The sequence below is a fragment of the Bison bison genome, unplaced genomic scaffold (genome assembly GCF_000754665.1).
Source record: "Bison bison bison isolate TAMUID 2011002044 unplaced genomic scaffold, Bison_UMD1.0 scf7180017864213, whole genome shotgun sequence".
Taxonomy (NCBI): Eukaryota; Metazoa; Chordata; class Mammalia; order Artiodactyla; family Bovidae; genus Bison; species Bison bison.
In genome coordinates this window covers 11,079,720-11,092,709 of record NW_011494785.1, presented here as the reverse complement: position 1 = coordinate 11,092,709, position 12,990 = coordinate 11,079,720, and the positions used below count along the sequence as shown (strand labels likewise).

The 12,990-nt window shown below is 50.1% G+C and overlaps 1 protein-coding gene across 1 annotated transcript in view; it reads left to right on the top strand.

The window, feature by feature from the left end:
- Positions 1-12,990, top strand: part of TTC7B (tetratricopeptide repeat domain 7B) — a 248,432-nt gene that overhangs the window by 192,518 nt on the left and 42,924 nt on the right. The window contains 1 exon segment of the mRNA XM_010845240.1: positions 5,566-5,663. Within this exon segment, the coding sequence (XP_010843542.1) occupies positions 5,566-5,663 (98 nt within the window).

Below are 12,990 nucleotides of genomic sequence, written 5' to 3'. Positions count from 1 at the left end.
TGCAGGTCTTCGCTGACTTGGGGCTCAGGCGCCCCTGTGTCTCAGGGGTCTCGGGGGGAGGTCTTTGCTCACCCTCAGGATCTGCCCCCCGCACCCACCCCCTACAAACCCCCCCTGGGGCTGGCACTGGTTCCAGAGCAGGGAACACGGGCGCAGAGGAGGACCCCGGGGCATCACAGGGCCAGACTGAGGCCGGACCTCGCCAAGTGTTCTCTGCAACCCTCCCCTCCTCTTAACTCTGGCTTGAGGGAGAGCCACACCCCCAGCTCAGGCCACATCTCCTGTGAGCGCAGGGTGTGGGGCGTTCTCCTGGGTGTGCGCATGGCAAAGTGCTGGTCACTGCAGAAACCTGGGCGGACTTCCTGAGGCCTGCAAGGTTGCGCTTGTCTTTGGGACAGAAACCCACCTCACGGTCTGCCTCCTCTCTTGGGTAAGCGCACAGCTCCGGCTGTTCTTGGAAGTGCTGACCTGGCCACTCAAGATCGTGTGACTTCGGCCAGAACCTCGCCAGACAGTCCAGCAGCCTCCCAGCGTGGAAGCACTTCCCCGTCTCTATGCCACCGGGCCAGGCTGTTTATACGTTCTTCTCAAGCCCTGTCTCAGCCTTGCGAGACGGCTACTGTTCATTCCATTTTATAGAGAATAAAAGTGAAGCTACGTGAGGTTACAGATCTTGCCCTAGTTTTCTCAGCTAAACAACTAGTTCATCTTTGATTCAAACCCCGGTCTGCTGAACATCAAGGCTCTCCCCCCGCCTACGCGCCCTCTAAGTCGACAGCCAGCTTCTTTGCCTTTGGTTTCTTCTTATTCACCACTCTTCTCCCTCTTATCACCACCACTTGGACCATCCATCATGTAGTCACGTGACTGGAAGAAAACTTTTTCTTCCTAAGTCCCATTTCAATCACATTCAGTTCAGTTCAGTTCAGTTCAGTCGCTCAGTCATGTCCGACTCTTTGTGACCCCATGAATCTCAGCACGCCAGGCTTCCCTGTCCATCACCAGCTCCTGGAGTTCACCCAAACTCATGTCCAACGAGTCGGTGATGCCATCCAGCCATCTCATCCTTTGCCGTGCCCTTCTCCTCCTGCCCCCAATCCCTCCCAGCATCAGGCTCTTTTCCAATGAGTCAACTCTTCACATGAGGTGGCCAAAGTACCGGAGCTTCAGCTTCAGCATCAGTCCGTCCAAAGAAATCCCAGGGCTAATCTCCTTCAGAATGGACTGGTTGGATCTCCTTGCACTCCAAGGGACTCTCAAGAGTCTTCTCCAACACCACAGTTTAAAAGCATCAATTGTTTGGCGCTCCGCTTTCTTCACAGTCCAACTCTCACATCCATACATGACCATAGGAAAAACCATAGCCTTGACTAGACGGACCTTTGTTGGCAAAGTCAAGTCTCTGCTTTTCAATATGCTATCTAGGTTGGTCATAACTTTCCTTCCAAGGAGTAAGCGTCTTTTAATTTCATGGCTGCAATCACCATCTGCATTGATTTTGGAGCCCCAAAAATAAAGTCTGACACTGTTTCCACTGTTTCCCCATCTATTTCCCATGAACTGATGGGACCAGATGCCATGATTTTCGTTTTCTGAATGTTGAGCTTTAAGCCAACTTTTTCATTCTCCTCTTTCACTTTCATCAAGAGGCTTTTAGTTCCTCTTCACTTTCTGCCCTAAGGGTGGTGTCGTCTGCATATCTGAGGTTATTGATATTTCTCCCGGCAATCTTGATTCCAGCTTGTGCTTCTTCCAGTCCAGCGTTTCTCATGATGTACTCTGCATAGAAATTAAATAAGCAGCGTGACAATATACAGCCTTGACGTACTCCTTTTCCTATTTGGAACCAGTCTGTTGTTCCATGTCCAGTTCTAACTGTTGCTTCCTGACCTGCATATAGGTTTATCAAGAGGCAGGTCAGGTGGTCTGATATTCCCATCTCTTTCAGAATTTTCCACAGTTGATTGTGATCCACACAGTCAAAGGCTTTGGCATAGTCAATAAAGCAGAAATAGATGTTTTTCTGGAACTTTCTTGCTTTTTCGATGATCCAGCGGATGTTGGCAATTTGATCTCTGGTTCCTCTGCCTTTTCTAAAACCAGCTTGAACATCTGGAAGTTCATGGTTCATGTATTGCTTTAGCCTGGCTTGGAGAATTTTGAGCATTACTTTACTAGCATGTGAGATGAATGCAATTGTGCAGTAGTTTGAGCATTCTTTGGCATTGTCTTTCTGTGGGATTGGAATGAAAACTGACCTTTTCCAGTCCTGTGGTCACTGCTGAGTTTTCCAAGCATATTGAGTGCAGCACTTTCACAGCATCATCTTCCAGGATTTGGAACAGCTCCACTGGAATTCTGTCACCTCCACTAGCTTTGTTAGTAGTGCTGCTTCCTGAGGCCCACTTGACTTCGCATTCTGGGATGTCTGGCTCTAGGTGAGTGACCACACTGTGGTGGTTGTCTGGGTCGTGAAGCTCTCTTTTGTGTGGTTCTTCTGTGGGTTCTTGCCTCCTCTCCTTAATGCTGACAGTCACCAGTGCTTTGGAGGAGCTTTTCTTTTTGCACAGTGCGCTCTCATGCATCTTCAGAGCAGCCCCAGAAAACGGGCAGATGTTGTGTTCTGTCAGACCCTTTTTACTGGTGAGAAAGCTGAGTTCGGGAGTGAAGGGAACTTGCCTTGTTTGTGTGGTCCTGCCTGAAGACACCTGGGAAATGCTCCAGTTCCCTCTCTGAGGCCCTCTGTTACATCCAGTATTTATCATGCACCTGGCACTATCTCAGAGCCAGGAAGCGACAAAGCTGTGATGAACTCTAGCATTCCGACTCCCAGCCCCCCACCAGCTTTCCTCTTGCTGTTAGAGAATTTCCAAGAGAAGTTTCCGGTTTCCAGAACAGCTTAACCATCAGGAGAGTTTACTCTGGATTTTCAGTCCTGATTTAGGGGAATAGGAGCTACCGGACGTGTACGTCTCCACGTGTGGGTCTCTGCAGCTCATGGGCAGTGGATTTGAGGCTCCTTCCAGTTTTCTTTCCCTAAACCTTCTACTGAGACCATCGCTGGGAATGGTTTTCCCTTCCTTCCTGCCAGCCTCCTTGACCTTCTACTGACACCATCGCTGGGAATGGTTTTCCCTTCCTTCCTGCCAGCCTCCTTGAGAAGGGGTCCTGGCACCTAAGAGCAAACCAGAGAGGAGCGGAGGTGATGGGGCTCTCAGGGGAGGTGGTCTGTAGAGGAGCCCAAGCAGATGTGTCCCAGAGAGAGGAGGGCTCACGGGGGGACAGGCCAGAGTGAGAGCACTAAGCAACCTCGAGGGCCAGCCAGGCCTCCCCAGCCCCTTCTCCCTCCTCCTGTGGATCACGGTGAAGGCAGAGTCTGCAGCATGTAAGCCAAGAACTGAAACCTGCTTAAAGCATCCAGCGGGATTCTCAGTCACTGAGTCAGGGTGGAAACAAAAGTGTCTCTTTTTCAGACTAGTTACTGCTGCTTCAATACCGTGGAGGTAAAGGAAGGGACACACCGTACATAGTTTCTCAGCTGGCGGGAGAGAAACAGGTCAACAGGTCCTGTGTCCTTACTGGGTGATCTTCGTAAGTCAAGACTTTGTCTTAGTTGGGGTTTCTGGCACCTGGGGTTGGAAGTCCTTAACTCAGCTTCCCCACGCCTGCCCTCATGTAGTACTTATAAGGACCCCTGGGGTGTGTGCCCAGGAGTTGTAACCCTTCTGAATGCTCTGTCTGCATGACCTCAGTTCAGCCTGACTCATGCGTATGTGGGAAGACAATCTTCATCCTCGTCTCACAGGGAAGTCACTGAAGCACACAGGAAGTGGCCTTGCTCAGAGTGACCTACCATCAGGGACAGATGTAGGAAGGAGCCCAGACTCCTGGCCCAGCTGGGTTCCGGGACGCAACATGGCACGCAGCAGCCAGCCCTGTGCCCTGAAGCTTGGTGCGGTGGGAAGCCTGGAACGGACAGTCCCACCCTCTTACCAAGGTCCAGTTCACTGAAAACCTAGGCACATCTTCCTCTGCAATTCCAGCACCTCACTGTGTGTCCTGGAATCCCCAAGGTGATGAAAAATATCACTATATTTTGGGAACATATCTTCCCAAAACTCCTAGGTGGGGACCTATTGCAACATTCAGATGATTAACCCTTTGTCAAATTTTATAGTATTTTTGTAATATTTGTATTAAAAATACATACCTGAACAGAACAATGCTAGAAACATTCAGTTGGTAATGTGATTCATGCAAATTTGCACAGACTTTCATGCTGTCTTCTGCTCAGAGACATTTATTGTTTCTCAGACATGGAAATAACTAATAGAATAGTTTCCAAAAAGCATGTATCCAGTGATGTCATAAGTATAGGCTGACAGTCTTTACTGAAGCAAGTTTCCTTCTGTTTCCTGTGGATTTCTCTAACTACATCACTGGACGTGGAAATTACAGCCTGCAAACCATATTAAGTTTCATAGCAAATCTTGTTTGTACCACTTTTAGCAACAGCTGCAGAGAGGAAGGAAATCGTGTCCCTTTATTGTAGAAGTTGAATTTCTTGACAACAACAACTAAAAAAATCATCCGTAGAGCCCCCAGATTAAAAAAAAAGGATTGAAAGAAAAGCATTAGACTCAAACCTCAAGAGACAAATATGTATCTTTGATGGAACATCGTGATGGAGGAAAAAGAAGGCAGTTGTTTTCATTGTTTTTGCTTACAGGCTTCTGCAATTAGAGGGGGGGGCAGTGTGAGTTAAGATCTGTGAATGAATGGCCTGTGTGGTCTCCCGTAACTCACCTGAGGGGTGGCCAGTCCCGTTCTGCAGGAGCAGCCTGCGGGGCTCGGTGCGGGACACTGGCTGGGGGTGCCAGCGGGGAGGCTGCTGGCAGGACCCGCGGTGCCCTCCCTAAGGCTGTCCCCTGCTCAGGAGCGCTGGCCGGGGCTCTCTGCCAGCCCCCCTTCCCGTGTGCAGCTTCACACAGCCTCTCCCTCGTTCATTAGATAGAGGTCTCGACCGCATCATGATGGTAAAGGCTTGTTCTCGGGACCCAAAGGAGGCCGTGGCTGTGATCAGCCTTTGAAAAGTAAGGCCCAGTGGTTCTTGAATTCGGCTCCGCATTGGAACCAAAGGGGGAGCTTTAAACACCAGCACTTCTGGTCTGTTGGGTCGGGCAGAACCCAGGCCTCAGCGGTTTACCGAGATGCCCCGGGTGATCTTTCTGGGCCGCCACCGGCTGGAAGCACGCGTGCTGATCGAGGATGGCACGCTCACGGCCCCAGTGAGCCTGGCGCCCAGCAGTGTGCCCCCGCGGGGGTGGAGACGCTGGCTCCACGTTTCCATTTCCCGCATAGCTCGGGCCCGCAGGTGCGGTTTGAGCCACGCCGGGGATACGGATGCTGAAAGGAAGCTGGCCCAGGGAAAGCTGGACGCGTGGTGACAGGTGACAAGGTGCCGAAGAACGTCAGAAACACAATGCAGGCGTGGGGATCGGGTGCTTCTCTTTCCTTCCCCCGCCCGCCCTTCCAATGACTGACCTTTGCAGCTGTGTTTTGCAGTGATTCTGGACGTGGGAGCAGCCTCTTAGATAGAACCATTGCTGACAGACGACAGCTTAATACAATTACTTTGCCAGACTTCAGCGACCCCGAGACAGGTGAGACCAAAAGGGCAGCGGGGCTGAAACGGTGTTAGCCGGAGCGGGGTGGGGCCCGGCCCCCGGGCCCGTGGGGTGGAGACCCCGGGGCCCAGGGCCGGAAGGCATCGCCAGGGAAACGGGCTCATCTCCCGCCTGGCGGGCCTTTTCCCCAGGGTCTTTTTCGAGTCTGTGTTCATGGTGGGGGCCGTCCTATTCCTTGCCAACACAATTCTTTGAAATCTTTCTGTTTTTCCCCTTGCTCTTGGAGCCAAAAATTCGAAACTAAAATTAGACTCTTCCCATCCCCTTCAAGCGTCCCTTGGCTTTTTTGTTTCTTTGTCTCTCTTTAGATTTCAGACTTGCTGAAATCAAGGTTTCGGTATCTCATCCGTGGCACCCACGAACACACACCCACCCACCCACTGCGAGGGGGCAGTGGGTTCTGAGCCTCGGAGTCCACTGACCCCGAGAGGAGGCCTGCGCACTTCCTGCCTCTCTGCAGACATTAGCACGTCAGTTCGCATCTGTGTTTCTACAGTTGCCTAAGTAGAGGGTGGGTAGAGATACTGCTATCATCTCCAGAAGTGCAAACGAGTAATTTCTGATAGGAATACCGACATCTCAGGGGGCCGTTTGGAGGACTCAACGGACCCAGGGACTATTAAGACGTGCCCAGCTGTGAGCCTGAGGCAGTCCCCGAGTGTCGTTGGGAGCGGGTTTGCTGCCTCCCCGCCACCCGCATGGCACTCTGTGTCTGGCTTAGACCACCTCTGGGCGCCCCCAGCCCCCTGGGGGGTGCCCTCACGAGAGGAGCCTCCCGGTCCTGGGTCCAGACCCAACCCCTCCGAAGAGCTGGAGAGCATCCCTGAGCCCAGCGCGGGGAGTCACCCTGGAGAGCCTCTCCCCGGGGACGGGAGCCGGGCACAGCCCTTGCCTGAGCTGTTCTCCCAGCTGCCCACCTTGCCCTGCTAGGCCCCCTTTTCCAGACCTCAAGTCGGCTCAGGAGGCCCGACCGCAGGGCCTTGGGACTCCCCGGTCAGGAGAGCGCTGGGAGCAGCGCGAATTTCAGTCAGTGCCGTTTACCAGCCGCTGCTCCAAGTGCAGGCTGGGAGGGCCACAGGGACTCCTCGGCCTTGCAGCGGCCTGGGTCCCCGGACTGAGGGCCAGCCACTGGCGGGCTTAGATGTGAACCAGGCCGACCCTGAGCTGGGCTCTGCTCACGGTCCAGTCCCACTGGAGGGACGTGCGTGACCCTTCACTGCAGAAAAGGGAAGGTCAGGCTCTTAGCCCCCGCAAGGTGAGGCTTGGACCTCCGGGGAGAGAAGACAGGGAGGTGATGCTCACCAGCTCCTTGCAGCTGCTGCCCGGGGCCTCCTCCCCCCAGGACCCTGTGAGGACCCTGGTATGAAGTCAGACGCCCTGTCCTTCCAGCTGGTCGGGGTCTTCATTTGCCTCGAGGTCCCCAAACTTTCATCTACATCACAGTGCAAACAGGCAGGAGAAAATGAGCGAGGCCCTTGGGGTTCGTTCTCCCCGTTGCCCCAGGAACATCCCCCCACCACCCTGAGCCCTCAGGAGGCTCCCTCCGCAGAGGAAACCTCAGGTGCCACAGCATCCAGGTGAGGTGTGTCTCGTGCCCAGCGTGGGTGGCCGCCCTTGTCCACAGTGGGCACCGCTGTCCCTGAATCCTGAGCCGGGGTGGGGTCCACGCTGCCGGGGCACAGGCTCCCAGGTGCTGGCCATTGTGCTGTGGTTGTACTTGCCACACGAGCCCCTCCAGGACCCTTCTCACCCGCCCTGCCCGGGAGCCCCATGTCGTTGGTTTCACCACCACCGGTACTTACCAGGAGGCTAGGGAGCCGGAAAAGCAGAAGGCCATGTTAGCAGACCTTACCAGCGGCAGACTGGTCGTAAATGATGGCAGAACCTTCTGAGATGATCCTTTAAATCCGAGAGACTTAAAAAGCCTGACAGACGCTCCTATAAATGGAAAAGGTGCCTCCGTCGTGATGAATAACGGGCAGTTTTGTACAGCTGAGCCCGTGGGCAGTTCCAGGACCCCTGTCTCCAGAACGACCCACGGATTTAGCTTAAGTTCTGCTTCCTCCCTGCCCTTCTCCCTCGCCTTTTCCTAAAGATAACTGTTTTTATTAGCTTTTGGTTTTCCCTTCCATGCAAATAAGCTTAGATCTTATTTCCCACATCCCTTGACTTGAAATAGCAGACTGTGTCTGGGCTGCTCGGCCCCCGTGGGGGTCCCTTCACGCACCCCCCTTGCCTTCGTCAGCAGAGAACGTTCTGGGGCTTTTTACAGCCCCACAGTCAGTGGCTTTTCTAAATTCCCTGAAGGACCCAGGCCTCTGCCAGGAGCACAGCGGATGAAGACGTGTGCCTGGCACAGAGGCGACCTCCCGCGGTCACGACACGGCCCACCCTGTCACCGCGGCGCAGGAGACCCCTTCTCGAAGCCACAGCCCCCCTTGGATTGTCCTTTTTGTTTGCCAGAGCTAAAATTTATTTCCCTTTTATTATTATTTTTTAATTTTCTATTGTGGAAAAACTTCAAATATTCCAAAATAGAGATACTAATGCCATGAGTCCCCATGTACCTACCACTAGCCTCCAACAATTCCTTTTTTTTTTTTCCTTTATCTCTGCTGTCCAACACTTAGTTTTTGTAAGGTATTTTGAGGCAGATCTCAGATATCATATTTTGCCTGTTAAAATTTCAGTGTATGTGTCAAACAGATAAGAGTTCTTTAAAAATCTAGCCAAGGAACCCTCATTATACATCTGGGTCATGATGAAGTACAGGCTCAGTGGTGTTCATTTTGAAAGGTGGGTAACTAACCGGGAGGTCCGCTTCCCACCCCTGCAATTGTCCAGATGCGGATCTGAACTGGAACACGAGGGGAGCCCAAGGCTAGAGGCCTCGGACTCGCCAAGCCCACTGTAGCCAGAGAGTGGACGTTGGTTTTATTAAACGGGAGTGGCAGAGTGGAAAACAGCCCGTAAAGAACCTGCTTTCCCTTCTAATATCCCTCTCAGTCCCCTTCTCTCCCCACCCCCTCCTCTGTCGTCCAGTAGGTCCTAGCCATCAAAAGAGACTCGAATCCAACGACCGTCTTTCAACTTTGAAGCTATGAGTCATTGTTTTTTCTTTGGAATAAGTTAGTTCCTTAAATAGAGGATGGAAAAAAAAAATTTTTTTTTTCTTCCTTTTGCCTTCAAAACAGGATGTGGAGTAAGGGGATTTATCTTTAGTCATTGGTGGATATTACCAGACACCTATCCAAAGTAAAACGATTCTTTCACCTTGAAAGTTTGCCCCGTTTTGTCCAGGAACGTTTTTAATCGTCGCCGTGGTGGCCCTCCCACGGCGTGGTGTGTCTCTCCAGCCGAAGACGGCCGTGGCCCAGCCTGGCGCGCTCACACGCCACTGCCGCGATGCTGGCCCGTGGCTGCCCCTCAACAGCTGCATCTAGGAAAACCTTAGTTCTCAAGTAAATTTTATATAAGTGCTTCTCGTAAAAAAACAAATCAAGGAAAAGTCAAGTTCTAATCCTTTCATTGAAAAACAAGTAGTTTCTTTCCCTCTAGAGTGTTGCGGATACTATAGGTTAAAGACGTATTATTTTCAGTGGACCATACTGCTGGATCTGTGCCCAGGTAAACCTGAGTTATTCCTGTTCCATGGTGTGGTTGCAGAACAAATAATAACCAGTGAAAACAGCAAATTTGTTTTCTTCGAAAAGTACTTGTGTTCTGTTGTCAAGTAGAGGAATGACTGTGTTACATGACCTCATTTTCTTTGCAGCTTATGTGAGTATATTAAAAGCTAGCTTATTTTTTTTCCTTTGTGTTTCTAAAGTTTTTTTGCCTTTATCCTTTTTTTTCTCTTTCACTCTTTTAGTGTCAGACTCCTCCTCCTCCTCTTCTCTTCCAAGAACCGAGTCTCCTCTCCACCTGTTTCTGTCTCCTCATCTTCCTTCTCATCCCAAACCCGAAACCTTTGTGTGGCCCCCGGCTGCACGTTCCGTCAGTGACCCGGGGCCCCGCCAGGAACCCTCTCTGTGTAAACATGGTTTATGTTCGTTTTTTTTCCTTTCTTGTTAGACCTGCTTCATTTGCCTGATATTTTATTTTCTGATAATCTTCCTAACTGATAAGCTGGGTAGCAAACGCCATCAAACCCAAGTGACAGCAAAACTTGCTAGTCTGAAAACCCAGATGCTGCCTGGGGCAGGAGACAATGTTGCCGAGCTCCGCCCTCCCCTCCGAAAAGCAGAGGAAACCTGTCTTGAGCAGAATCAATAGAAGCTTTTCTAGAACATTGCCTCTGGCTCTTGGGCACTCCTATGATTTCCTGGACTTGATATCAATGCATAAAGATCCTATTTGCTTAAAAAAGACAATTTAGAACATTCCTAATTATTTCTGGTTTTCAATTTAGAAATGAATTCAACAAGTATTTCATAAGCAAGGTCGTATCTAAAAATATCAGTCATCTGCCTTTTAAATATGTGATTCTCAGAGCTTATGGTGTGTTACAGTCACACAGAGAGCTTTGAAAACTGCAGATCCCCTGGGTCCGAGCCCCAGAGTTTACGATTCAGGAGGCCTGAGCTGGGGCTCAAGAATATGCGTGTATGAAATACCTTCTCATGATTCCTGTGAGAGTGGTTGTTAAGACTATAAATTGCTTTCCATTTGCAGGGAAAGAAAATGGAGGGCTTGTGTCATGAATCTAGGCAGGGAAATTGAACAGTGTTTCAATCTAATCTTGCTTTTAAATAATAGGGACATTTGAAAGTCTGTTTTGGGTCCTGTCAATTAAAAAAAAAAAAGATCCCTGTATTAAAATGAGACACTGGTTGATAAAGTCCTTAAATGGCCCCTAAATGTGAGTCTCACCAGGAGATCCACCCTTGTTCTTCCACTCATTTATTTAATGCTGACTTTACCTGCAACATAGCCAGAAAATTTAATCTCTATACCCGTGTTTTATAAGGGTTCATCTTTGGTCCAAACGCTGTTATATGCTGAACAAAAGCTCAGCATAGAAAGAGCTACTCTCCCTAATGTGCTCATATTTCTGATGGTGACCTGCTACGTTAGACTCACTCACGTGTGCACACACACACACAGAAAGGAGACTGTCATCTAAAATAAATAATTTAAACCAAGAAACACTCTGACCTTACTTATCTGCATAGTAACTGTTCTGAACTCAGTCTCAATGACAATCCCACTTTTACAAAATGGAAGATGAAGATAATGTTTATAAACTGCTTACGTTGTTTTTAATCTACTTCTTAAAATAGACATTTTCCCTTAATACAATGACTAGGAGCGGTTGCCAACTTTGGCTTTTTTTCTGTTCTGGTTTTTCCAGAAAGATGGTTTTTTACATTGACTTTTGCCCAGCTTGAGGCTGGGGTTCTTGAAATGGAATCTTATTGAGCCAGGAGGCTCAGTTGTAAAGAATCCGCCTGCCAGTGCAAGAAACGTGGGTTCAGTCCCTGGGTGGTGACGATCCCCTGGAGGAGGAAATGGCAACCCACTCCAGTATTCTCACCAGGAAAATCCCATGGACAGAGGAGCCTAGCAGGCTGCAGTCCACGGGGTCACAAAGAGTCAGATACGACTGAGTGGCTGAACGATAACAAGAAAAACTATTCTAGAATGACATTAGAACTCCCACTGCCCTTCCCTTCTTGTTTGCGTAACAAAGCCACCTACCTCCACACCCACCAGTATTTACCTCGTTGCATCCCAAGCAGCCCTGTGTCCCTTTAAACCTCTGAGGACTGAGGTCCAGCCTCTTCTGGTGGGACACCTGATATCAGACTAATTAGCAAATGGGTAGGGCAGCGCGCACCCACTGGGCTTTCTGCTGAACATGCTGTGCGCCAAGCAGCCTCAGCTGTTTATTCTTCACAAAGTTCTGAGTCACCTTCCGTCCTGAGGGAGCCCCTGGCCGGTCACCAGGTGTTCTAAGGCTGTCGCGCCCGAGGACCTTGCCTCCCAGCCACAAGCACAGCGTTGGGCTGGAGAAGGAAACATGCCACACGTGCACGTGCCTAGCGAAGGTGAAATTTATTGATTAAAATTATAGTAAATCTGAATGCAGCTCTTTCCCCTAGAACAGATAGCCTAGACCTAAAGCTCCCTGAATCCTACCCTGCCCCCAATCCTTTGACTTCACAGGATCGAACACTAGCCCAACCCTACAACTGCTGGAATCATGAAGAGGCTTAATGTGTGGAAAGATCTGGAAATTGCTTGTTTATTTTTCCCTTCCCTTTGGAATTTCCTGCCCTGGAAACAAAACAGTCCATGAATTGGTCAGCTTTCACGTGCTGAGTGAACATTTAAACACGGAGGGGAATGCCCAGTTGGCCTTCCTTTGCTTTAAAAAAAAAAAAAAAAAAAACCATTGTTAGTGGAAAAACATATGTCACTCTTGAATTGAAATCTGATCCCAGACAACCGGACTTACAGTTGGAAGGTTATGAGAATTCCATTTGCTTTTTTAGCCTTAATTTTGATTTTTCAAATGTTTGTTTCTTGGTTTTAATTTTTGGTTTGATTTGTTGTTCCAAGGCAACTCTCCAGAAGTATACTTTCATGGTTTTCCCTCCCTTTTTTCAGTTAGTAAGTAGTTTACCGATCTATTAACTTTTCCGAGGGTCTCCAGAATCACGCTACCCTCCACCGCGCAGTGTGTGCTGTGGCTGTCGATTCCTGGGAGTGTTCGGATGGCCTGGACCCTAAGCTGCCACCCGCTTGCTCACCCCTCGTGGGGCCCAGCTCGCTCGAGATTCTAACGCTTCCTCATGCAGCTTGGGTTTAAATACGGAGGAGGCAGCACTTGTCTGGAAAGGACTACAGAAGGAGGCATTGCAGGAAAAATGCCCAAGGGAACGAGTGCGGTGGGGGTGTCAGCAGCCCCTTGGCGACTGATCAAAAGTGTGAGACATCTAGGCTTCCCAGTGAGGGTCATCTGTGGATTTGGGGTAGGGGGAGCTAGTTGAATCTCAAAATTCCTTTCTGGTTCAACCCTTATTAGTACACAGAAAAAGCGATTCCCTTTCCATACGGTAAAATGAGGCTTGACGTATTCATACAGAGGTGTTAACCCTTTCGATAAAAACAGCCCGAAGTCTCTGGAAGGCCAGGGGAACCTGGGTTCCCCCGGCAGTTCTGCAGAGGGGCCCACGCAACCCATTTATCCTTCCTGGCCTTGGATTCCTCACCTGTGAGGATCTAAATTTGCTTGTTACTCTGTTCACACACCTGGGCTTCCCAGGTGGCACTAGTGGTAAAGAAGCCGCCTGCCAAT